The following is a 27,062-nucleotide window of genomic DNA, read 5'->3' as shown; positions in this document are numbered from 1 at the left end:
TTTACACATGGGGAAACAATTGGATGGAACAAAATTGCCCTTTTCAATAATGGCTTTCCTGACCAAAATGATCATTATCTTATTTGCATAGAAAATAAAAGAACATGAATAAATGCACTTAACTAGATAAGTAATTTTCTAAAAAGCAAACCAGGCCAAAAGAAAACATAGTAGTATGTTGAGATTTCTTCCATTAGAAATATATAGCAAGCCATAATCTTTCCTTTCTTGCACATATTGGGTTGTCGAGGTTTTCTTAATTTATTTGCGTATGGATCAAATATCCCTTGCCGCACGGGTCTTATATGGTAGTTATTTTATTTATAAAAAACTCATTTTTTTTCACAAAAAAGTACGGGTAGTCCCAATGCAGATTTCTGAATTCCACTATAGACCTATAAACATTCAAATTGTCAAATACCCCCACTCTATATAGGGATGGCAATTTTCCCCGACCCTAAATGGGGATAGGGCGGGGATGGGGAAAATATTTGTTCCCTGAACAGTACATGATTTGTATATAATTCCCCGAATCTGCCCTGAACACGAAGGTAAAATTAGTAAAATATCTCTAAGTTTTCATAAATTCTTAAAATCCTATAATCTCTTAATTCCATTTTTAAAGTTCCCCCAAAATATTAATTCAATTCCTAAAATACCCCCAAATTTCTAAATTGTTCACAAAATAAATAATTTTTAAAAGTTGCATTGGAACAGAAAAAATTCAGGGATTACTCATCCCCGACAGGGAGTGAATGCCCCACCCCAAATCCGTCCCGGGGTGCTCTGCCCCAAACCCAACCCGTTGCCATTCCTAACTTTATAAATCAATGCCCGGCAGTGAATTGACATCAACGACACCTATGAGCCTAAAATTTCTGACCCTCGGCTGACCCTCATTCTCCATTTTTTCTACGTTTGGTCCAGTTGATCTACCATCAGGATCAATCCAACGGTAGATGAAAAGATATCATTTTATGTGGGCCAGTCCAATCTGTGATTACGGACCGTGTGTCCCCGGGTTTCAGAACTGACTCTCGTTTCTCACTCCGTACACCAAGTTGGACTGCTAATATTTGAAATCCTTCAAACATCCGGTCACTCAACCCCCTATCACTAAATGCATCCACCGGCAAAATCCGGTGACTTTACATTGTTATTGCCTACTGCCTGCTCAGGGTTCCACTGTCCGTTATGCATAGACAAAGCAAAACTCCGACTCCAGTCGATTCGATGGATGGAGAGTGAAAGAGACATAAAAGGGTTAGAAAAAAAACGAATTAATAAAAACAGAAAGCGTTAAACGTCTCCACCAAATCGAGCTTAGCCGTGTTCGGTGCTCCAATTCCACCAGGCGGCCACCCTCTCGTTCGTGCCGCCTCCAAAATCCAGGACTGGGTTTCATGCTTTTAGGGTTCGGAGGTTGAACTTGGTTGCTGTTCTGATTCTGGTTTTCTTGTCATGGCAGAGAAAATGAGTAGTAGAAAGGAAGAGGAGCGGAATGAGAAGATTATTCGAGGTCTCATGAAGCTTCCTCCCAATCGAAGATGCATCAACTGTAATAGTCTGGTAAATTTTTGCTGTGTTTGTTTTGTTTTTCTTGACGGTTTTTCGAGAATTGCGGAGAGTTTGGGTTTCTAGGGTTTGGAGATGGTAGTGTTGTTGTTGTTGTTTTTTTTGTTTTTTTTAATTTTTTTGGGGATGAGAAAACTATTTGAAGTTGTTTTGCACTTATATTTTGAAGGGTAGCATTACCATGGGATTCGGTCTTGTTGATTTTTCTGTGTTTAAATTTTCTGGCATACTATGTCGTATGGAAAAAGTCATTGTCATTCGTTTTTCCTTTCTTTTGGGTGCAGGGTCCTCAGTATGTCTGTACAAACTTTTGGACTTTCGTTTGTGTAACTTGCAGCGGAATACAGTAATTTCTTTGTTTCTATTTTGATATTTGCTGATTTTGTTTTAATTTTGCTTTATCCCTTCTGATTATTTTTGAAAATTTCATTGAAGTTAGATTCACGAAGAGTCATTGGGTTACATTTAGTTTTAGGCTACTGTTTTCAAATTAGAGCTGATGCTTCATTCAAATTATAATAGTGTCATATTGGAACTGTGCACTTTTATGATTTATTAGACTTTGTTTACCTAAACAAGATAATTTGTAGAATGTCTGGACCACTATAACTGAAATTACCAGAACTAGATAGAAGATGGATCAGGAGTATGTGGAAGTCAATGGGGTAAATTGGGTCTCTTAAATGTCCAGGGGGGGCTCAGGAGGGTTGGTTACAATGCGGAGGGTAGATGTGTAGTGGAACCTCTAGAAGAAGTGTTAGGCAACTTCTCTGTGTCCATAAAATTTAAAAATGTGGATGATAAATTCATTTGGGTGCAGTGATTTAAAAGGCGCGCCACACCTATTTTGGGGTATGCGCCTCGCTCAGATCCTAGGCGTACCTCTTTCAATAGGTGCGTGCCTGGTGCGCCTGATGTGCCTTGCACCTCAGCCCAGGCGTGCGCCTTTTTAAAATTTTGCGCTTTTTGCACTCCGAGAACCCCCTATTTGCTTATGTTGTTCATTCATTCATTGCAATAAAATATCTTCTTAAAAGGCAATGAAAGTTGTAAAATCATTATTTTTTATGTGAGAAATAAGAATTTCAGACCCTAACATAGACTTGTTTGGGCTTGCCTCGAGGGGTGTGCTACAAAGGTGACTCATAGAATCAAGAGTGCAATATGTTTTATATGTTTGCTTTTATTTTTAAATTTTCCTTGGAATACACTTTACATGTTATGTTTATGTATTTTAATTTTAGATAATAGGTTTTTTAAATAATTTATTTTAAAATTTAAGTTTGTATTTTTATTAACATTATGTTTAATATTTTTTTTTGCATTTTTTAAAATTTTTGGCATTTTTTGGATTTTTTTGACTTTTTTTTTGATTTTAGCTTTTTTTTTGTAATTTTGTGCCTTTCTTAAAAACGCGCGCACCTTGCCTTGTGCCTTGGCCTCAAGTGCAAATTGGCCCTTGTGCTTTGCACTTTTAAAACACTGTTTGGGTGTTAACCAATATGTATGGGCCTAACACTTAGAGAGGAGTGAGATGTGGGAGGAGTTGTATGGTTTACAAGGTTTATGGGATGGGCCTTGGTGCCTAGGTGGAGATTGGAGACTGGAGACTTCAATATAATTAGATTTTGTATCGAAACAAACAATTCCAACCACTCTATTACAATGACCATGAGGAAATTTAATGAGTTCATTAATAGTTATGAGCTGAAGGATATTCCACTCTTACAAGTCAATTTTGGTAGGAAGGTGGAGGAGTGGTGCAATGAAGTCAAGTCTTTTTTTAAGAAGACCTTTGAACTTTAAGCAAAGCCTGAAAGATCTGGATGAGGAAAGTTCTCGATGCCTTGAGAGAAATTTTGAGGAAGAAGAGATTAAAAAAAAAATTGTTGGGATGTGATTATAGATGACTGCTTTGAGGTCCTTGCACCCTAAGGATTTTAGGCCCATTAGTTTGGTGACTGGTATCTACAAAATTTTGGCTAAGGTGCTATCCTTGAAGTTTAGAGAGGTGCTTCCCAATTTAATTAGTCAAACTCAAATAGCGTCTATGCAAGGAAGACAAATTTATGGTCAAAGCCTTATTTCCAATGAGTGTGTGGAGGATATGAGGAGATCTAGCCATCAAGGTTTTGTGTGTAAGCTAGAGGTACTTGGGTTTTATGGGTTTAGGGATAGATGGTGTGACTAGATGTGGGGGTGCTTAAACTCTTGTCATTACTCAACTTTGGTCAATGGTGTGGTCAAGGTCTTTTTTTGTTTTTTTTTTCAGTGTGAGGTTTGAGACAATGTGACCCTCTCTTTCCCTTCCTTTTTACCCTAATAGCTGATGTGTTTAGTCGCCTAATCTCGAAAACTGATAGGAAGGAGGTTGTTAGGGGTTGGACAATAGGTAGAAATGGCATCTCTATTACCCACCTCCAATTTTCTGATGACATCATCATCTTTTGTAATGGGAATGACTTAAGACTGGTAAGGAACCTTAGAGATTTTATCAATCGATTTGAGAATGCTAATCTGAAAGTCAATTGGGAGAAAAACTGTGTGGTGGGTATTAATTTGGATGAGCGGTTTGTTGGATCCATAGTAGAGTGCTTAGGTTGTCCAATTGCATCTTGGCCCTTGTTTTATCTAGGTCTCCCTCTAGGTGCAAATCCAAAGGAGAATCACTTTTGGATTCTGGTATTGAAAAAATTTTAAAAAGTTGGCAACGTAGAAAAAGAACTACATTTCTCTGGGAGGAAGAGTTACCTTGATTAAAGGCCTACTAGCTAACGTACTGACGTATTTTCTCTGTCTTTAGAATCCTCTATAGGGAAGTTAAGAGATTAGAGATGTTGATAAGAAGTTTCCTTTGGGAACTGGGTGAGTAGAAGAAAGATCACTTGATAAAGTGGGAGATTGTCTATTGACCTAAAAAGGAGGGTGGACTTGGATTAAAGAATCTAACTAGCAAAGATGTGGCCTTGTTGGGGAAATGGTTATGGAGGTGGCCATTGGAGAGAGAGAGAGATTATGTTATAAGGTAATTGATAGTATTCATAGTTCAAATAATGCCTGGGATGCTGGTGTATCTCGACGGGCTACTATCCTTCTTCAGTTCCTCACCTTCATAAGGTATGGTTTGCTTATGAAATTCAGTTTGTTATTTTGGGATGATGTTTTTTTTTTGATCAACAAAGGATATTTTATTTATTAATTTAAATAATAGATTACAAGTACTTTAGCTACTATGCAGTCAGAGTATAGCAATTATACAAAATGTCCCAAATTACAAGGATCATCATCTCTTTGTTTTAATACAGAGAGCTACAGTTTTGCCCAAAATAGAGAAGGCCTATCAACTCCTTGTTTTGCTAGAGTATTTGCTGCCCTTTTAACTCACCCAAATGTAGAGTTAAAACTCTTAGCGAGAAGGTCAATTTCCCTGAATGCAAATCTATACTTCCAGGGTGCTAAGTTTACTTGCTTAGCCCAAGAGATAATAGTGAGTCCCCTTCCACTTCCAACTCTCTAGCTTCTAATTGTATTGCTAATTTCAAGGCTTGTAAGAGAGCCATTATCTCTGCCTGAATTAAGTCTCCTTACCCAATTGGCCCTGAGAACAAAGCCACAACTTTTCCATGACCAATAGTGAGTCCCCTTCAACTTCCAACTCTCTAGCTTCTAATTATATTGCTAATTTCAAGCCTTGTAAGAGAGCCATTATCTCTGCCTGAATCGAGTCTCCTTACCCAATTGGTCCTGAGAACAAAGCCACAACTTTTCCATGATGATTTCTAAAGACTCCCCCTATTCCTGCCCTCCCAGGGTTTCCAAAGGAGCTACCATCAAGGTTCTGCTTCAACTTATTTGGCTCTGGAGTTCCAATCCATCTTAATTATTTCTTTATGCGTTTCCACTTGTGCCACTTCCATTCCTTATTATTTCATTTGTTGAGACATCTTTGAAGATATCAACAGTTTTTATCCAATGCACAGATCTGATTTTTTTTTTTTTTTTTTGTTTGAAATACTTCCTCCTTAGATCTGCTCTTCTCATTGAAAATCCTTTGATTTCTTTCTTCCCAGATGGTCCAAACCAGTTGGTCTCGTTACCCTCCATAAGCATTTTGCCCTTTTTTTTCTTGCTGCAAGAAATTGGAATTGAATAAGCTGACCACATCTTGCGGGGGATCCCATCTGCAGCCAAAGAGTGAGAAGTAATCCCAAATGCAATATACATTGGGGGGGATTGTTTTACACTAAATTTCTTTCACTAGGAAATTCTTGCCCATAGGTTCTGAGAGGGTAAGGATGTTGAAGAAGGAAGCACAAGAGAAAGACCATCAGGAGAGGGAGGCCAAACTCTACTGTCCAAGGAATTTTGATCCAAGAAGACCTTTTCCAATTATGAAAGAAGGAGAACTAGGGATTCACATTCATTATTTCTCAAACCCCTTCTAAAACCAAAGTCTTAGTTTAAACCAAATTCGGGCTGACTAAGCATCACATTAAAGTTGGTCAATGTTTTGAGCTAAGGGGAGATGAGATTGTTTGGTGCCCCAAATTCAGAAGACATCTTCTGGATCAAGAGATAGAAGAAGAATGTATTAAGCTGCTGGAAAAGTTACAGAAAGTCAAGGTGTCACCCTCTTTGAGGGATGGGATGTGGTGGAAAGAATGCAAGAATGGGGTGTTCACTGTGAAATCTTTCTAATTGGCACTGGCAAAGTATCAGCTGGCTTCAGATCACATGGGGTCTGGGGGAATCCCATTCTACTGAGAGTGGAAGCTTTTTCTTGGTTGGTTGGCTTGGATAGTATTCTAACAGTCGACCACTTAAAAAGTAGAGGGTTCTGCTTAGCAAACATCTGTGTTACGTGATGCAAGGATGAATAGACTGTCTTCCACCTATTCTTCTATTGTAAGACTGCAAAGTGCAAACATCATTTGGAAATTCTATTCCTCCCTTTTTGGGCGAAGAATATTTTAGTCAAGTTTAACAGAAGAAAATTTCTCTTCTTGGCCAAGACTTGGGGGAAGCAAGAAAGCAGGGATAGTTTGGAGCTGCATTCCCTTTGCCGTATGTTGGACTCTGTGGAATGAAAGAAACAAAAAGATTTTTGAAGGCAAATAAAAACGTTCTGAAATTCTGGTTTCTTTGGTGGGGAAACTAGTAGTAGATTGGGTCTGAGTGCTTCCAGATTTTGATCAAGTCAGTAGGTCAGGTTTGGGGAGAATTTCTGGAATGCACTTGAAATTCAATCACTGTATCTTTCTTTTTATATTTAATAAATTTTCATTTTACTATTTAAAAAAACCAAGCTTTGAGGGTAGGCCAAACCTGGCAACAGGCTCAGCCTTATAATCTAACAAAGCATAGAATATAGGGAATTGCAGTTTAAGGGGTAATTCCCCCAGCCAGTGGTCTTCCCCAAAAAGGACTTTGTTTCCATACCCCAACATCACAATGGATAAAATTAAGAGAAGATAGAAGTTCCTCAAAAGTTTCTTTCCAAGCGGAATTTCAAACTCATTGAGGTGCTAGTTTTGCGTCCCAGCCATTGTGCACTACACCATGGATGCTTCCAATGACCTTGTGCCACAACCTTTCTCCTTCTAGGAGAATTCTCCAAAGCCATTTTCCTAGGAGAGCTGTATTCCTTTTAACCAGATTTCCTAAGCCTAGTCCTCCTTGATCCTTAGCTTTACGCACCTGCTTCCATTTTATCAGATGATCTTTCTTTTCATCTCCTAGCTCCCATAAGAAATCACTCATTATTTTTTCCAGTTGCCTTGCAATTTTTACCAGAATTCTAAAGGTGAACGGGTAATAGGTGGGTAAGTTGGCTAGAGTGGACCTGACCAAGGTGATTCTTCCCCCCAAAGAGATGTAGCTCCTTTTCCTCATGGCTAACTTCGTAGTAAATCTTTCTATTATTGGTTTCCAAAAGTTATCTGCTCTTGGGTTTCCCCCCAAAGGCATGCCAAGATAATCGAGGCCAACATTTTACTTCACAGCCTAGTATTCTCACTAACAAACAAGTCTCTTGCTCTCCCAAGTTGACTCCTGCCACACAACTCTTTTCCCAATTGACTTTTAAACTTGAAACTCTCTGAAAATGACCAACTAGGGCCTTCAAATTCCTTAAGCTTGATTCCGAGCAGTCCTCACAAAAAATGATTGTCATTTGCAAACTGCAAATGAGTCATTACAACTTGATTTCTTTCTACCCTCCAACCTCTAAACATAGAATTTTCATTTCTTAGAGAAAGTATGTCCTTGACCTTTTGGAGGAAATAAGAAAATTGGGGGTTAAACCTATAGATACTCCCATTGAATTAAACCATAAGATAAGTGCTGAAAGGGGTGAGCCTCTTGATGACAAGACTATGTATCAATGACTGGTTGGGAAACTTCTGTATCTTTGTCTAACTCGGCTGACATTTCTTATGCTGTCAGTGTTGTTAGTTAGTACATGCACAATCCGAGAACCACTCATTTGTTGGTTGTTGAGAGGATCCTAGCATATCTTAAGAGGTGTCTAGGTCGTGGAATACACTTTAAGAATAATGGTCATATGAAGATTGAGGTTTACACTGATGTGAATTGGGTTAGATGTGTAGATGGCAGGAGATCTACTTTTGGGTACTGTGCCTTTGTTGGAGGAAATTTGGTTTCCTAGCGAAGTAAGAAATACAATGTAGTAGCTCGTTCAAGTGTTGAAGTAGAATACATCTTGGCTCATGGAGTGGCAAAAGTACTATGGTTGAGATCCTTACTTGAAGAACTTGGAATTGAGCATGAGAAGCCCTTAATGCTGTACATACATTCAAGCTACCATTAATTTGCCCATAACCCAATACAACATAATAGGACAAAACATATTGAGGTGTATTGACACTTTATTAGGGTGAGAGTTGCCTCTCAAGAAGTGTGCTTGCCATATATTGCCTTTGATATGCAGTTTGCTGATCTCTTCACCAAGGCAGTTACTAAAGTCAGGATGAAGATAGATTTATGCAAGTTGGGAATGCTCAATATCTATTACCAACTTGAGGGGGAGTGTAGAGATGTAGACAGGGACACTTAGTTGTTTCCCCATCTTTATTTGGTATTATTTCAGGTTGTTGTTTTGTGTTTTTCTCTGTCATAGTTGGTAGGGGTATTTTTGTCATTGTACCATCTTTTTGTTAAGTTATATAAAAGCCAATGAGGGGGGCGACAGAACCAATTCATTATGCTCTCTCTTTCTCTCCTTTCTTTCTTTTCTTCTTCTCTTCTATTTTTCTTTCTTTTTCTTTTTCTTTTTCTTTTCTTAAACTGATTTGTACTAAACCTAGGATTGCTAGAACAATCTTTGAAGTCAAACACCTCAAAATGTCAAATTTCTCCTTCTCTCTCTCTCTCTCTCTCTCTCTCTCTTTCTTTCAAACATATCTCATTTTAATTCTGCAACCTACCTCACACTCTTTAGCCTATAATCAAGTCATTTTTTTTGTTTAGCACCAGCTCTTCTCTTACTAACCATCCCATCCAAACATTAAAAAATAATTGAAAACATCAATTGTTCTTACTTTTGTCTACTGGTGCATGTGAAGGTTGACAAATTTTTGCTCTTCCTCTTCTTATATTTCTATTACTTTTCACTTGACTTTTTTTGATCAATCTTTTCACTTGATTTCTGTCGTAAGAGTCTTGTTGGTGTCAAATAGACCTGTTCATGGTCTACGCTGGTTCGACCAGGCTTTGCCTCTTTATTAATAGAAAATGCCTTTGAACATAAAATCTCTTATCTATGGTGTAATTCAATAAACTTATATTATATTAATTTGGTAATAATATAATAAACCAATAAACTAATTTCTATTTCCTAAATTGTAAATTGGTATTTGGTAATAATTTAATGAAATAATATATATTATTTATATATCTTTATTATATGTAATATTATCGAGTTGGGCTCAAGCTAGGCTTATTTGTGTAAGACCGAGCCCGAGCTCATGGTCCTGAAAATTTGTCTAATCACAATAAAAAAACAGGCTAGGCCGGGCCAGCCCATCGGGATACACAACCCATGAGCAGGTCTAGTGTCAAATTAATCAATGGTGGCCGCTTTGTCAAGGGGGGCAAAGCCACTTCTTTCCATTACCAGAAACCCCCAAGTCCTTACTTCTCCTCAACTTTGACATTGTCACTCATGCACATTAGATTCACTTCTTGTTCGTGCTCTTCTTCAGCTATGCCATTTTACGCTTTTGCAATTTTTATTTTATTTTTTCGTTTTGTATGTTTGCTTGTAAATTTTGTAATATTTTCTTGTTATTTTTTATTTTTTTCTATGTTTGTTTATAATCTTTGTTATATTTTCCTATAATTATTATTATTTGTGATTCATTTTTCTATGTTTATTTATATCTTTTGTTGTAATTATTGTTTTTTTATAATTTTTGTTATATTTTTATGTAATTTATCTATGTATGATTAATGGGTTGGGTTAAGCCGTTTAAGGTGTTTTTGGGTTGAACCCAACACATTTAAATTTTCTTAAATGGGTCATTGATGGGTCAGTGGGTTAGATTGGTTGGGTTGAAGCTCAACCCAAACCCAACCCAACCAACTTGCCCAATTGCCACCCCTAGACAAAGTTGCAATGAGGTCTCTAGTTTGAGGCAGAAGGGGGCTGTAGCCCCTATTTTTAGACCAAGAAAAGAAAAGACCTAAGAAGGGGGTAGAGCCCCTATTTTAGATCAACAAAACATAGGGAACAAATACTAAACTAAAAGAAGAAAATGAAGAAGAAAAGTAGGGGGGCGGAGCCCCTGCTCTAGACCCAGAGAAGCTGGTGAAAAATGTTTAAAATAAAAGAAGAACTATGAAGAAAAGCCCCTGTTTCAAACAAATGATGAGAAAAAAAAAGCTGAAAAAATGCAAGAAATTTAAGAACAAAAGAAGGGGGTGGAGCCCTTATTTAGATCAAGAAAACCTAGGGAACAAATACTAAAATAAAAGAAGAAAATGAAGAAGAAAAGTAGGTGGTGGAGCCCCTGTTCTAGACCCAAAAAGGCTGGTGAAAAGAATACAACAAAATAAAAGAAGAATATGAAAAAGAAAAGAAGGCAGAGCTCCTGTTATGCCCTTGTTTCAGACACTAATAATGAGAAGAAAAGGCTGAAAAAATGCAAGAAATTTAAGAACAAAAGAAGGGGCATAGCCCCTATTTTAGTCCAATAAAATGATTCCCTGTTTTAGTCCAATAAAATGATTAAAAAAGCTTGGGGAAAAGATAGAAAAAAAAGGAAGAGAAGAACAATGGGGCGTAACAACTGTCTTAAACCAACAAAAAAAAAAAAGGAAACAAAGAACCAAGGAAGACGGTTGACTCACCTTGAATTTGAGGATTGTGTGGGAACGATGGAGGTATTTTGTTCTCTCCCCTTCCTCGGTTCGATTCTTTTGTCAAAGTGAAACCCTCATTAAGTTTGTTTTTACTTTCCTCACAGCAAAAACGTGACATGTGAGGTTTTATTATAGAAACTAGGTTCTCTTTAAAAAGCGCCTAGTCGCCTAGGCATCGCCTTGACAACTATGGAGAGATATAAAAGTTTACCTACAAGCCTCTAGAACTGCCTCACATCTTTTGTAGGTTCTCCCTAACTATCAACCAATCTGTGATTTGGATCATTTGGTGAATCAGTTGGCTTCACTCCTAACTTCTCGGTATTCTCCAATAAGTAGGACATATTTCCTTTGAGAAATGAAGATCCCCTTTTGAGAGCGAGCAACTTCAATTCCAAGAAAATAGCATAAATGACGCAGACCTTTCACCTTGAATTATGTGGCTAAGAACTCCTTCAATTTTTGTATTTCTATTGTCCAATCACCAGTAACTACCATGTCATCAACATAGACAATTAGGGATGCAATTTTTCCTTTACCTTTCTTTACACATAATGTATGGTTTGCCTGGCATTGTTTAAACCCCATTTGTTGTACAAGTAAATGGAAACTACCCAGGCCTGTAGTCACTGCTTCAATCTGCATACCTTCGGCTCACTACCTTTGGCACAAAAACCAGTAGGCTGAACCATATACACCTCTTCTTCTAAATCACCATTCAAGAGAATATTCTTGATATCCAGCTAGTGAAGATCCAATCAAAATTAGTTGCCACTGAAAGGAGTCTAATGGAGTTCATCTTGGCTACAAGTGCAAAAGTCTCTGCATAGGAGATCCAATATCTCCTCTTCGATTTGTTATGGTTATGGAGATTTTGAATCTTTTACTTGAGAGAAGTGGACAAATGTGCTTGATTGGGGGATTTAAGGTTGGAAGGGATGGGCCTTGCATTACCCATCTGTAGTATGCAGATGACACCTTGATTTATCTAGACTCTACGGTGGAACAGATGCTGAATTTAAGAGTAGTATTGACAAATTTTGAAATGCTAACATGGATGAAGATTTATCTTTCAAAATGCATAATAATCGAAATTGGAGAGGTGGGGAGGGATGTTATGGTGGAATGTGCTGATGCTCTTGAATGCAGAATTGGTGAGCTCCCTTCCACCTATGCCAATAGGTGGTGCTTCAAATGCTGACATAATATGGAAACCAATCATAGAGATGGTTGAAAGGAGGTTGGATGGGTGGACAGCTAAATATTTATTTGGGGGGGGGACTGGGGAATTAATTAAAAGTGTCTTGTTAAGCTTACTAACCTATTACTTGTATTTGTTGAAAATACCAACTAAGGTGGCAGAGAGAATTGAGAAAATATAGAGGGACTTCCTATGGGAAGGTGAGGGAGGGGGAAGAAATTTCACTTGGTGAATTGGGTTAAAGTCTGTAAACTGAAAGAGAAGGGGGGATTGGGGCTAAGAAAAGTGAGAATCTTTAATAGGGCTCTAGTGGGAAAGTGGCTTTGGAGATTTGGTCTAGGGAGAGAGGGTGGTGGTTGGGAAGCACTGGGGCTTTGAAAAAGGAAGCACAAGAAAATACACTAGTAGAATTTAAGGTCCAAATCCTCTTGTCCCTCCCCAAAGGATCCACAATCAGCCTACTCAAAATATGAATCAAGGTCGACACATCCTCAACTTCTGAATCCTTGAGACCCCTTCTAAAGCCCAAGTCCTAATCATACCCATAATTGGGGTTTGATGGGACCAACAAGGTTGTAACTAGCTCCTTTTTAAACAAGGATAGGGAAAACAAGGACGAAAATTGTTCTTTTAATGGCACATCTCCCACCCAAAGATGTTCCAAAAAATTTATAGAATTTCCAGAACAAAGATCGTACTTGATAAAAGGTAGGAAGGAAGGATGTATGGCATGAATGGATCTCCAAGGAGAAGTTCGTGTAGCCCTTACCAAAGCTCTTGCATCCCACCTATCAGCCACTTGCCCATGAATACACAAGATTCCCTTAACCCACAACTTATCCCTATCCTTAGTTAATCTCCAATACCGTTTTCCTAATAAAGCCACATTTCTCTTTTGAATGTCTCCAGTACCTAATCCACCCTCAAATTTGTATTTAGAAACCACCCCGCAGCTAACCCTATGATCTCCCCTCCCCTGGTTCCCACATGAAATCCCTCATCAATTTTTCTAGTATTTTGCTTATTGCCTTTGGTGTCCTGAAAGATGACAAAATGCACAGGCAAATTGGTCAAAGTTGATTTTTTCAATGTGATTTTGTGACCCAAAGACTGGTAAATTTTCTTCTAAGAGGCTAGTCTTTTAGTGAATCTGTCAACCACTGGGTTCTGAAAATTGATATTTCTTGGGTTATCACCAAAAGGCAGCCCCAACTCATTTAAGGCCAAACGAGACACCACACATCCTAGGATTTCAGCTAGGGGTGATCATGGGCCGGGCCTGATTCCAAGCCAATGTCACTCATATATAAAACATTAAATAATATAAATTATACATGTCATGTTATAATATTTATATATAAAACATATAATATAATGTAAAATAACATGTATACATATGTATACATTATACACAAAATGTGTACGTTTAGATATATATGGGCCGGGCCGGGCTTGAAGTATTAAGCCCAAGCCCTGCCCTAAAATTTACGGGCCTGATGTCCGGGCTTGAACACAAAACCCAGGCCCAAGCCTGGAATTTCTGGGTCGGGCTTGTCCGGGCCAGGTCGGGCCGGACTGAAATGATCACCCCTAATTCAGCTCTTTTCTACCATCTCCCTCTTATCCATATTTATCCCCACCACCAATGTTTTTGAACCGTCGTTTACTTGGACGGTCGGACCGTTCGGCCCGGAAACCGTCCAAGCAACCGGTTCCGTTTCACCCCTAACTCATTCCTGGGTCAAAAACCGTTGATTTCATCAGAAAACCGCTGACTCGGGTGGTCGAACCGTTGACTTGTTTGACCCGGACAGTGGTTCGCAGTATAAAGTTGCAGGAGAGAAACACGAACTCAGATTTGAGTTTGTGTTTCAGATCTGAGGAAGAAGAAGAGAGAGAGAACTCAGATCAAAGATGTTGCAGAGAATCTCAGATCTGAGATCCGAGAACTCAGATCTCAGATCTCAGATCCAAGAGCTCAGATCTCAGATCTCAGATCCAAGAACTCAGATCTGTGTCTGTTGCCGCCGCGTCACCGTTGCTGTCGCCATTATTGTTTCCGGTGAGCGTTGAACCATCCTCCTCCTCTTCCTTCTTCTTCCCTCCTTCACTCCTCCTTCTTCCCTCCTTCCTTTCCTTTCTCTTCTTTTCTTTTTTTTCCTTTCTCCTTTCTTTCTTTCTTTCTTTTCTTCTTTCTTTTTTTCTTTCTCAACCGACATCTTCTCCAGTTTTCCTTTCTCAAATCTCATATAAAATATTTTCCCTAATATGCAAACTGTCCGAACCGTTCGACCCGGACGGTCAAACCGCTGACCTGGAAATCGGTAGGTAGAACGGTTCGTTTCCGGGTTGGTTTTTAAAACTTTTCCCACCACACAACTTTTGACAAAATTAACCTTCAAATTTGACATTTTCTCAAATAACTGAATCACCAATTTCAAAGTCCTGAGTCCTCACCCACATAACATCTTTCTTAGAGAATAAAATTGTATCACCAGCCAACTGTAGATGAGAGATCGACCCTATCCCTGCCTACCCTCCAACCCCTCACCAAATTCCTAGAATTTGCTCTTCATATCAATCTACCCAAAACTTCTGCAATTAGAGTGAAAAGGAAAGCGGTCAACCATTGCCCTCTTAACCAAGATAGAGTAATGACATGTCACAATACAACCTTGTATCCACTTGCACCATCTCTCCCCAATACCAAAAGTCACCAACACCTGCATTAAGAAAGACCAATCACCAAAGCATATGCTTTCTCCAAATCCAGCTTGCGCACCAAGCTTTTTCTCCCAGTTCTTCTCAGGTTCTCCAAACTTCCATTTGCAATTAGAGTCTAATCAATTATTTGTCTATTCATCACAAAGGCACCTCGGTTATGGGAAATTATTTGAGGTGGCACAACTTTAATTCTTCAGAATAGCACCTTGGCATATAATTTGTAAAGACTGTTTACCAAACTGATAGGTCTGAATTCCTTTAGGTGAATTACACAGATTAATTTGGAACCAAAGCTAAAAAAGTGGAGCTCAGCCCCAGGTTACTCACACCTCTCTCAAAAAATTCAACAAAGACCTTATGAATGTCCTGTTTAATTATATCCCAACAATCCCTTTTGGGATTGGTGGGGCTTTTAAGAATCCAGGCCCTTCCAGGGTTGGAGGGTTTTTTAGGAACAAAGATGGACAGGTTGTAGCTCTTTTTTCTGGACTAGTAGGTATGGGTGACTCAGTTAGGGCTGATTTGTTAGCAGTTGTCCAAGGATTACAGATAGCAAGGGATTTAAGTTTGAACAGATTAATTGTGGAAGGAGACTCCAAGATAGTAGTGGTCTGGCTACAAAATTCGGAGACTGTTACTTGGTAATTTGGTTTTCTGTTTCTGTTTATGCTGTTGGATGAGGTGAATCTCACACTTTTCCAGGGTTGGAGGGTTTTTTAGGAACAAAGATGGACAGGTTGTAGCTCTTTTTTCTGGACCAGTAGGTATGGGTGACTCAGTTAGGGCTGATTTGTTAGCAGTTGTCCAAGGATTACAGATAGCAAGAGATTTAAGTTTGAACAGATTAATTGTGGAAGGAGACTCCAAGATAGTAGTGGTCTGGCTACAAAATTCGGAGACTGTTACTTGGTAATTTGGTTTTCTGTTTCTGTTTATGCTGTTGGATGAGGTGAATCTCACACTTTTCCCTGGGATGTTTGTATTGCTGATCTTTCAATTTTAATAAAATTCATTTACCTATCCAAAAAAAAGAATGCATTGAAGTCTCTCCTTTGGCCATGGAGCCAGGCCCCTAAACCCTGTTTTCATGTGATCCTCCTCCAGCAGGCTAGTAAGCTTTGTTGAGGAGCCTGAGCAATTTAATAAAGTCAGCATGGGCCTCCATTTTTAGACTTAGTGCCTGAAACAATCTAGGTTGTTTGTTTCATCTTTTTGGGAATTCCTTGGTGTTTCCTTCAAGGGTCTAGAGGAAGAAACTTTTAATGGCGAATGAGCAGAATTCTTTAATGAACAAAGGCCGTGAGAATGCAGTGGGGAGAAAAGTGGGTCAATGACATAACAGAGAGATACTTCAACTCACCTGGGAGATTAATGATGGAGCTGGAATCTCTGAAAGTGGCACCTGCAGCAGGAAAGACCAAGTCATTCTTTTAGTTATGTTTTGTTGCTTCCATAGATCCTATGCTGAAACAGTGGTTGCCTACTTAGTCTTAGCACAGCAATGGAGTTGGATTTTCAAATACATCTGAAGTTTCAATGAACTTTGTATTTTATAGAGCAAGATTACATTTAATGCCTTACAAGTAGTGGTGCAAGATTATTAGCTGTTTAAAATTTAAAATCCTTGTTGCATTTGTATCATTCAGATTCTTTCTTGATTAAATTACATTTTTTTTCACCTGTTTAGTTATTATTTCAGTGTATTTGATGCATCCTTCTTCATTAAACTATGCAGTCGTGAATTTACTCACCGAGTAAAGTCTGTATCCATGGCTAAATTCACTTCTCAAGAAGTTGAGGCTCTTCAAATGAGTGGTAATCAGGTATAGTTAGCAGCTTGACTTGCTTCCTCCCCTTAGCCAGATGGGTTGGTTATTCTTGTGTTTATACTTGAAGTCTAAAACATGAAAGAGAAGAAGAAGAGAGGAAAGAAGAAAGATTTGGAAAAGAATGTTAGCCAATAATTGGCCCTCTCTTCCCCCTCAATACAAAAAATAGTAAGTAATAATTTTTCCTTGCCCATTACATGCTTATTTCTCCATAGTTATTTGGTTTTCCTTTTTTTTTTCTTTTTTTTTTTTTTTTTACAGCGTGCAAGAGAAATATTCTTGAGGGAATGGGACCTACAGCGTCAGAGATTGCCCGATAGCAGGTGAGGGATATGCTTCTTGATGCTCAAAGCATCATTGATTCCGTAGATTGTAGATCTTGGTTTATTTCTTACAAAGTGTTCTTCTGTAGCAATGTTGATAAAGTCCGGGAGTTCATAAAGAATGTTTACATCGAAAAGAAATACGCTGGTGGGAAGACCTCTGACAAGCCTCCAAGAGACATGCAGGCAATCCATTTCTTGTTTCATTTGATGATCATGGCTGTTGATATATTTTCAATTTCAAATTGGCTTCAACTTAGAGGCAGAAGTATGACTTTAACTCTCCTCTTTATTTTGAGTTTGACAGAGCCTTAGGAACTATGAAAATCAAACCAGACGGGCCAGTTCGTATCACTCCTATTCTCAGAGTCCACCTTATGAATATCAGTATGAAGATCGACATTATGGAAAACAAGTTGGTGTGCTTTCTAGAAAACCTGGTTCAGATCGAGTCCACTATGAAGGGAAAATATCTAGCTTTGTTTATAGTCCAGGTCGGTACGAGGATAGATTTGCAAATGAGGGTTCTGCTCCTAGAGTTTCAGACTGCTCTGTATCTAGTGGATGCGATGCATTCAGATCTGATACCCAGTCACCTAATTTTCAGAAGGACATTGGTTTTAGCAGTCCTGTTCATCCTGTGAAGGATTTCTTAAGTGAAGATGGACGGCGCCAAACATTACGTACATTGTCTGATGCAAATTTGAAAAGAGATGCAGATGTTATTCCACATTCACAGGTTAACCCACCTTTAACTTTATTGAAATTACATTTTGGAGATGGCCTAAAACATGTTTGTCTAGAGAGATCCGAAGTGGGACCTATACAGTGGATGTTTCCACTTTCATGTGCATTCTTTCTTGTTCTGCATATATAAAGCATGCTTAATGGGTACTCTTGATGCCTTTATTATTTATGTAATTTGTTCTGTTTTCTTCTCATTTTTGCTTCACCTCTTTAAACCAAATTTCAATTACTTCTTTCTTCAGAGAAGTGCATCTTTAGGAAGCTTTGGATCTTTTGATAGCAACTCTGTATCCCTGAAATCAGTTAATTCAGGTAATTTATTTGATATTTTCTCAGAGGCTGAGCCATCTGGTGGGACCCTGCAGGATGGTATGTCTTCTTTTCCCTCTTTTCCACAATGTTCTTTTTTCTTTGTTGATTCTATAAATAAAGGCTTTTTCAATGTGCCATCTGCAGCTTCTTCAGTTTCATCAGTACATTTCTTTCAGCAGCCAGCATCTACTTCAGCTCAACCACTTGCAACTTCTTCAGCTCTATCTGTAGATTTATTTCAGCTACCTGCAACTTCTTCAGCTTCCTCTCTTGATTTACCTCAACCACCACCAACCTCTTCAGCTCCATCTATTGATCTGTTTGCTGACATCAATTTCCATCAATCAGCTGCAACCTTATGGGAGCAAAAACCACAGGAATTCTCTTTTCAAGAAGGTGAAGGATGGGCAACATTTGACATGCCTCAGCATCTCTCTTCTGCCCAAGAAACAAAGAATGTGACTCATGCCGATGTCGCTTCTGGTGATGGAATACCTGTGGGAAAATTTGATGATGCTTCATCTGTAAGTACTGGCATAAAGTGGCCACAATTTGAAAATTACGCAGTTCAAGGATCTTTATCCTCGACGTCTTACCAATGGAATGAGGGGCATCATGATGATCAAGTCTCCACTGCTGCAATAAGTACACAGGTGATGTATCTTACAATATTATTGAGATGCTCAAGAAATTCTATCTAGCATTTAGGTCAAGTTTTTCTATCTGTATTTAGCTTAATGATTTAATTGGTGTTGCTTAGCAGTCATGGAATGCCTTTGAAGATAACATTGGAAGCCATCCTGAAATTTCCTTTGGGAATTTACCACAGAAGAGTGAACCACAAGTGCCAGCACAGCAGCCTCATTTAACCAGTGATCAATATTTGAGCTCTAAAATTTCCGAGGTAGTCTAATCTCTGCTTGATAATTATGAATCATAATGCATGTTTTTTTTCTATTGGTTCTTATGCATTTGGGCTTTACAGGACTTGGGAAAAGATGGGTTTCTAAGAGTTGGTGCAGAAGATAGACTCCCTGTACCAAGTATACCACATAACAGATATATCACTGGATCATCATTTTCTCAACCAGTGATTCCTCTTGTGGTTTGTGCTTGTTCTGACTTGCTTGTATTCTTCTATAAATTGTAATATATATATATATATATATATATATATATATATATATATAGTTTCTGTCTGAATAACAAATTGATTTGGCTTTCATAGGGAGGATTATCATCACATGCTACTGATAGGAAATCTTCAAATCCATTTGATCTTTCGTATGATTCTAATCTGGAACCTAGCAATATGGTAAGCTGCAACTACTCATCTTATTCATCTTATTGATAGAATTGTTATGCTATCAACTTTTTATTTATTTATTTTTTTGATCAATAACAAGAAACTTTATTAAAGATATGAAACTATGTGAAGCGTAGGTACAAAGGGGAGGTAAAAAGACTTAACTCCCCATCAAAGAGTACAAGGAAAAAATAAAAAATTAGCTCAAAAAATCGAATCCCCATTCACCCCTTGCTTTGCTAACCCATCAGCAAAGGAATTAGCAGTCCTCTTCACCCAGTTGTAATGAACCACCATATCCTTACTCAGCCATTTAAACTTAACATAAATAGACCTGTAAAGAAAAGAAAGGTAAACCTGTAATGTGGGCTGTACCGTGCCATTATGACACGGATTGGAGGCAGACCAGATACCATCCGTTCCATGTCATGCCATGCCTTGGGCCTTGGTGGGCTGTGCCTAGGCAGCACGGTCTGTTCCATGTCTTGTAATGTGGGCTGTACCGTGTCATTATGACAGAGATTGAAGGCAGACCAGACACCATCCGTTCCATGTCATGCCATGCCTTGGGCCTTGGTGGGTTGTGCCTAGGCAGCATGGTCCCCCTCCTAGGTCAGGCCTAGCACGGCCCATGGCCCGGTTCCTAGCCGGGCCGGGCCCAGGCTTAGCCTATTTTTTGTATTTTTCCTTTCCCATTTTCCTAAACTAAGAAAAATTAGAAAAAATAAAAAGTAATATATACTAGCAGAAAATTAACATGAATAATAGACTTTGGAAAAAATTGTACAAATTTTATTTCTTTCAAATTTAATGTGTACAAAAAAATAACAAAATACATTGAAAAAAATAATACAATGGAGTTAAATTAATAAAATGATAAATTGAAGATAAAAATTACAATGGGATTAGATTATTGGAAAATATTGCAAATGATATAGCTGTTAGGGTGACATTTAAGTCATTTTTTGCTTCCCATGATCCAAAATACTTAAATACCTCTAGTGGCGGTTTATAGCTGTTTGGGGGAATTTTAGTTAAAATACCAAAACAAAAAAGCAATTATAGCTGTTGGTACCCTCCAATGGCAATTAAAGCCTGTGTGCTGTGCCATTCCATGCCTCTGGGCCGTGCTGGCCTGCCACCGGCCCAACCCACATTACAGCTCTATTGAAAAGGGGTTGGGGGGAAAAGTCCCTAACCCACTTTCTTTTCCCTTCTCTTTCCTTCCCTTCCCTTTTCTTTCTTTTCTCTTTTTTTTTTTTTTTTTTTTTTTCTGTGTTCTTGTATGAGGTGCATGAGGCGTATGCCTCTACAAGGCTCATGAAAAATGCTTTATGGGGTGTATGCCTCAGAGGTTTCAAGTCCTCTAGCATATGCCTCAGGGTGTTTTGGGGGCACCTCGCCTTGAGGCATGCCTCTAGGTGTACGCCTTCCACACCTTTTAAAATATCAAACCTTTCTTGTAAGATATTTTTATTGGATTCACTACTTCCTATTTCAATCTTTTAGGCCATGATATTAAACATGGTGAGCTCTTAGGGTCACCTTTTCCTTTTCACAAGTCCTAATACAAGTATGAAGACAATGGCCGAGAAGAGATTTATATAAAGAAAAAGAACAATGGGTGAGAAGGGAGCGCATAAATATAGCGGGTGATACAACTATGTAAGGATGATGAGGCAGTGGGCCCATGGGACTACAAAGGCGATATTCTCTACTTAAAAAAACACCTTTACATACTAGACACCTCCAGCTTGATCTCTAATATTTTTAGTCAACTTCACAATTCCAATCAAGAAGGATTTCTCATGACCATGCATAGGTTCAAACCATTTTTTTACTGGAGAGGTATGAAAATCATCTTAAGAAATTCATTAAAGAATGTTCTATCTGATAATGTAGCAAGTAGGAACAGCTTCGATGGGCTTTAGCACCTATTACCTATTATCTGAAAGTATTTGGGCTGATCCTCTTCTCTAGGATGGCTAGTGAGCCCCAAACAACTCAACAAGGATTCCTATCCAAAACTCCTATTGCTTCTAAGGTTTCCCCCTAGGCTAATCAAGGTCAGTGTGTGAATTTGGTTTTCTGTACTAATATGTTGCTCTGTTTTTGATGCCTGTCCTCCAGGTTGCCATTAAGCCGTTTGCCCAAACCACTGAAGTTGGGGGAATGGTGGGGAGGAAGCAGTGTTAGATAGTTGTATGCCCTTAGCTCCAATCAGACTGATTGTACATTATGACATTTATTGTAAATGAATAAAGTACATATTTGATTCATGTTATTGTGGTGTGTTTCTGTGTAATACCCTTAAACTGGACACTTAATGAGACTCGTGTTAGTTTAGAATGTTCACAGCCATTGGATAAGTCTGGGGAGATTTATCCTGCTAAGGCTAACACTGGTGTGTCGCCAAGTGTTGGGGTGGCCTGTCTTAGCTGCCAGGGTGAGACCCGAGGTACATGCAGTGTAGGTTTACTTGAAACCCTAAATCGGACTAGATTTCCAGTATTACATTGGACCTTGGTGATTAGTGGGCAAAACTGGAAAGTTACACCTGACCCCTAGACTCGATTATAATATTGCATTAGGTGTCGGATTGGGCTGTCTTTGATATGTCAATCAGTGAGATCCTTAATAGGGGTCAAAACTTGGGTATGTTGGGACAGTCTGAGAATTTATCTGAGTGAGTGATCATAGTGGCAGGATCAACCCCTTTGTCGGACAAAGGTAATGATCGAGGATGCACTCTCTCTGATGGAAACCAAGACTGTCGGCAGCCGATTTCAATCGTTGAAATTTGTTTTTGCAATATATATATATATATATATATATTATGGTTTCAAAATGTTTGCAAAAATGTTTTAATTCTCGGGATCCATGTGAATAGAGAGTGCAACACTGTTCCTTGCAGTCGAGGGAGAGGTCTTCTCTTGTCAAGCAGTGCATGATCATTATGGGCTGAGAGGTTAAGTGTAAGACCATTGAGGGTAATTCTTGATGGGCTAATCTTGCATATGCTCACAGTCCTTTGGTTTTTATAAGGTGGCTTGGCGCAGGGACCACTTAGTGTAAGTGTTGAGCCCATTAGGAGTCCATGTGATGGGCTTAGGAGGTGCACTGTCCATAACAGTGTATTCGGCCAGGCCTTGTAACAAAGGCTGGGCTGAACCCATGTGGCTGATGTGTAAATCAATGTTTGAGTCCCATGCCATACAAAGTAGCCCAACTGGGTAGTAGTTTGGAAGAACACTGAGCACTAAGACTTCATGGGCCTAAAGCCCATTTCGAATTAGACTGATTTGATCAGTTAAATTAAGGGGCGGATCTGAGATTAGATTAGCATATAGGATAGGGTCTTAAGCCTATCCACTCAGAGAGTCTAGATCTGGAAACCTCCTAATAAGATTAGGAGAGGGCTGATCTAATCTGCAGATTAGATAAGGGTCTATCCTTATCACTTAAAGGGAATTCAGATCCAAATATAATTTGGATCAGCAACTCCTAATGGGATTAGGAGCTGATCCCTTTAAGGTTATAAAAGGAGGAGGGGGTGCAACCTATTAGAAGATCACTTTCTCAATTTTAGAGAGAGAACATAGCATCCAGTGAGTGCGCTATTTTCTCTTTGCCACCTCCTCCTTGCCGCCGCCATAACTGCTAGTTCGATCTCCTCCTCAAGCAGGAGTGATCAAGATCAGATCTTGATATCTGCCTTTGGGGAAAGGCTGATTTGAAGTTGTGCTCATAGCCTCCAGCGAATTTTTGCGAAGGGTTCGGTTCGTTGGACGAACACTGTTGATTCTGCTCCAACATTCACTGTGTCATCTTCAGTGGGAGCAGTTTTTGGAGTCTTTTCTTTGGGCATGAAAACTTTCGTTGGGAGATACTGTTTTTCCGTATCAGGTATATCCCTCTCTTGCTTCTGTTTTCAAATTTGGTTCGATTTAGGGTTCAAGATTGATTTTTGAAAATGCAGATTTTCTAGAACAGGGAATGCTATTCCTAGATGAGGGGAGAGAAAATTTTTGAAAATTTGCCCAACCTTCCTGTAGGGTTAGGCTAGTGAGCCCCAAACAACTCAGCAAGGATTCCTATCCAAAACTCCTATTGCTTCTTCTAAGGTTTCCCCTCAGGCTAATCAAGGTCAGTTTGTGAATTTGGTTTTTTGTACTAATATGTTGCTCTGTTTTTGATGCCTGTCCTCTAGGTTGCTATTAAGCCGTTTGCCCAAACCACTGAAGTTGGGGGAATGGTGGGGTGGAAGCAGATGGAAGGGGATGAGGAATGGGGGGGGGGGGGAGGATTTGGGAGTTGATAGAGGAATTCTTTGAAGAATTAAAAAGGAAAGAGTTAGAGAAGGAAGAAGGAATTAGAGGCAAGGTACCGGGGGAGGCCTCAACAGTAAAAAGCTCAGAAAGGGTGGGAACCCAAGAAGAGGGAAAGGAGAAAGATTTGAGTGGGGATGGGGAAGAGAGTGTTAAGGAAGATTTGGTGGCTGATTTTGTGGCGAGGCTTGGGTGCAAATTAAAGAACCCTAATGATTTAAAACCTTTTTTTTTTTGAGAAAAAAAAAGAAAAATGAGGGAAAGGAAAAAAGAGGTAAGGTAGTTGATAGACCTAAATGTGGGTCTATCTTCGTCTTCGTCTGAGAACATGGATGGTAACTTTTCGCCAGTTAGGAGCCGGTAGAGATTTCTCAAGGTGGAAAGGGAGAAATTTCTAATGGACGAGCTGCTTCATAATAAGAGTTTATAGTTAAAATTCAAGAAGGCGGGAAAGGTACAATTACGTTAGTAGGGGAGAGGCGGCATTTTGGTTCCAAAGTTTTTTGGATGGTGCGGTGAATGTAAGTTGGAGAATGGAATGGAAAGATGTTCAGATCGAGGAACAAAGAATACTCTGCGGTAAGGATGGTTCAGATCAGCCACATGCCCACATCATCTCTCTACAAGGCAAGTTAGAATTGATTTGTCTAGGGAAGCTCTCTAAAAAGATTTATATATGATTTCTCATTCTTTCAAGGGTCTGTTTCATTTGCGGACAGGATCTGAATCGGAATTGGATTCGGATTGTTGCTGTTTGGTTCATCTGCAATTGGAATTGGAATCAACTGAAAATTTTTTATTTTGTTTATTATTACTTTATTAATATTTTATGAAGATATTATTATTTTATTCTTACATTAATAATAATAATATTATTATATTTTATTAATAGTTTATTATTTTATGATTATTTTCTTATTAGTTTATTAATATTCTATTATGTTAAAATTAATTTATTAATATTCTATTATATTTTATTAATAATTATTTTGTTTACTATTACTTTATTAAATTTTTATGAATATATAATAATTATTTTATTACTACTTTGTATTATTATTTTAGTAGTACTTAATAATTAATATCTTTGTATATCATTAATTTATGAATATTTTATAATATATTTGTTTTTTATTTTTTTTATTATTCATATCTTATTATTATCTTAATATTAATTTAGTGTATATTTATTATTTTATTAATATTAGGGTTTGGGGGGTTTTTTGTCATGAGTTTTTTACTTCTTGACAGACTATGGAATAGGAATCCCAATCCTTTGGGTGGGGTAGGGGTGGGTGGGGCTGGAATGGCCATTCCCCCCATATGGGGAATCCCATTCCTCCCTAACAAACAGTAGGAATCGGAATCAGAATGGGCCATTCCATTCTGATTCCAGGCACGTATTTCTGGAAACCAAACAAACCCTAAGTCTCTCTCTTGCAGATTGTGTTTCATTAACTTACTCAGATTGTGAGGTCAACGTTCTATACAGATAATGGATATAAGGTTAAAAACCTGACAATAGCAGATTAACTTCTATACTTTAGTTGTTAATCATATAGATGTTTAGAAGCACATGTGGTTTTCTTTTTCTGGAGTAGAATATTCAATTAAATTAGTGCATTTTTTTGTTTTGGTTTTTTACAATATAATTTCCAATTGTCTTGCTTCCCGCTGATTCATTTTTTGCGTGCAGTTCTTGGATATGAGCTCTTTGCAGACAGCACTACCAAATCCCCAGTTGCCACCTGCCTTCCTCAGTGGCCTACCTGAACCTTGGTTTCCTCAGAATCCAGTCACATCTTATATTCCGACTACTCCACAAGGTAAGTTTCAGTCACTTCATTGGTTCCGATAGAAGTCCCTTATTGGTTCATTCATCTTTATGCTATATTATCTAACCTTATGTTACATTCTCAAGGAGGCTTAGCTTCTTACATGGCTGGTCAAGCACCAAGCTCTCAGTTGCCGTAAGTTGCTTTTCTTCTTTCATGGTATTATATTACCTGATTGGTAAATTGTTATGCCTTATGGATGCTTAGTTATGCTGGCAGTGCACCAACCTAGATTTCACTTGGTCCAGCACTTGTTAGCAACCCCCAAATTAAGGCTCAGCTTGGAAAGAGTACAAATGCAAATATGTACAGCGTAAATACATACAAAATAATACAAAATATAAGGTTTTGCGCTTTTCATATTTGCATTTGTACTCCTTCCAAGCTCAGCCTAAAGGACATACCAGCGATGGAAACAAAAAAAGCAATTGATTTATTGAATTTTCAGGGGGCCGCCAGCATGTCTGTTTGATTGGGGAGGAGGATAGCAAGGAAGTGCTATGACTGGTCACAGCAGATGTGTACTCACTGATGTGGTTGTTGATTATATTTATCCAATTTACTTTTCCTGTTTTTCTCTTTAGAGGGTGTTTGGCAATATGAATGGTTTTGTTTCTTTAAACAAATGCATATTGATTGGCAAACACCCCATGGTAATTTTTCTTTTTCCTCGTATTCTGTGGTTGGAAAAGGTGTGGCTCATCTCAGAACACACCACACCAGCATAGTGGTTCATGCATTCTGAAGGCTGTAGTGTGTGTTATATGGGATGAGACACAACAAATGATATGTTCTGCATTTTGGTGTATTCTGAATAGAATATATTAACGTGACACATATAACATAAATTGATACTAATACCATTGATCATGTTTCAATGTGTATGTTATATGAGACACATTTTACAAGTAATCAAAACAAACTTCAAAATTAATTTATACAAATAAAGCATCATAAAATAATTAAACATAATAAAAATAATATAAGTCCTATAAATGTGGTGCGAGTGGCGTTTTAGCCTTGCTTCCTAAATGAGGTCCATCAAATGGTTGCTGTCCTTCAATAAATGTGCCATGCTTTTGGCCTTAGTGCCGTTTCCAGACTAACGTATAGGGTAAATTGGTTTATATTCTAATCTTGCTAAACATTTAGTGTTCTTATTTGACAGGAATATTCCTTCACAAGGACCTGTTGCATCTCTTGGTGGGAATCCTTTTGCTTAAGTATGGGCGAGTTTAATCTTTATCATCGTATATCACTTGTGGCTGAGAACTGTCTGTGGTCGGTCGATTAGAATTGAGGCAAGGTTGCATTTTTATTTGTATTCTCTGTGCAATAAAACATTAGTGTTGTAAAAATCCCCACTACTCCTTCAGACGTTTAATTTAATGTGCTTTTTTGCATCTTTTTCTTGTCAGTGTATTAACTTAAGGAAGACCGTAGAAATATTATATCCCAGGAACATAATAGTATTTGTCAAATTAACTGTCTCATTCCAAAA

The 27,062-nt window shown here is 38.4% G+C and overlaps 1 protein-coding gene across 4 annotated transcripts; it reads left to right on the top strand.

The window, feature by feature from the left end:
- The first annotated feature begins 1,026 nt into the window (after positions 1-1,026).
- On the top strand, positions 1,027-27,062 carry ZIGA4 (ARF GAP-like zinc finger-containing protein ZIGA4). Of its 4 annotated transcripts, none has more exons than XR_016107366.1 (15): positions 1,027-1,569; positions 1,860-1,921; positions 16,617-16,704; positions 16,972-17,033; positions 17,123-17,219; positions 17,341-17,772; positions 18,023-18,149; positions 18,237-18,745; positions 18,856-18,996; positions 19,078-19,197; positions 19,321-19,407; positions 25,423-25,552; positions 25,648-25,696; positions 26,010-26,100; positions 26,730-27,062. XR_016107366.1 is itself a non-coding variant. In XM_088970496.1 (15 exons), the coding sequence occupies exons 1-14, from the start codon at positions 1,462-1,464 to the stop codon at positions 26,047-26,049; spliced, it is 2,052 nt and encodes a 683-aa protein (XP_088826622.1). In that variant the 5' UTR covers positions 1,027-1,461; the 3' UTR covers positions 26,050-26,097; positions 26,730-27,062. The 4 variants fall into 4 exon arrangements, 3 of the variants coding, with proteins under 3 accessions (XP_088826622.1, XP_088826621.1, XP_088826623.1); XM_088970496.1 differs by having other exon boundaries at positions 26,010-26,097; XM_088970495.1 differs by lacking the exon at positions 26,010-26,100.

Source organism: Nelumbo lutea, chromosome 2 (assembly GCF_056320005.1).
Source record: "Nelumbo lutea isolate HS-2025 chromosome 2, American lotus-T2T, whole genome shotgun sequence".
Taxonomy (NCBI): Eukaryota; Viridiplantae; Streptophyta; class Magnoliopsida; order Proteales; family Nelumbonaceae; genus Nelumbo; species Nelumbo lutea.
Note: the sequence above shows the minus strand (reverse complement) of the source record. Positions and strands in the feature narration are given on the sequence as shown.

Bases quoted from the DNA above. Each gene is read 5' to 3' on its own strand.
- ZIGA4 (XM_088970495.1), top strand. From the start codon at position 1,462: ATGGCAGAGAAAATGAGTAGTAGAAAGGAAGAGGAGCGGAATGAGAAG. The intron at 17,034-17,122 runs GTGAGGGATATG...GTTCTTCTGTAG, and splicing joins CAGAGATTGCCCGATAGCAG to CAATGTTGATAAAGTCCGGG. The intron at 25,553-25,647 runs GTAAGTTTCAGT...TACATTCTCAAG, and splicing joins TATTCCGACTACTCCACAAG to GAGGCTTAGCTTCTTACATG.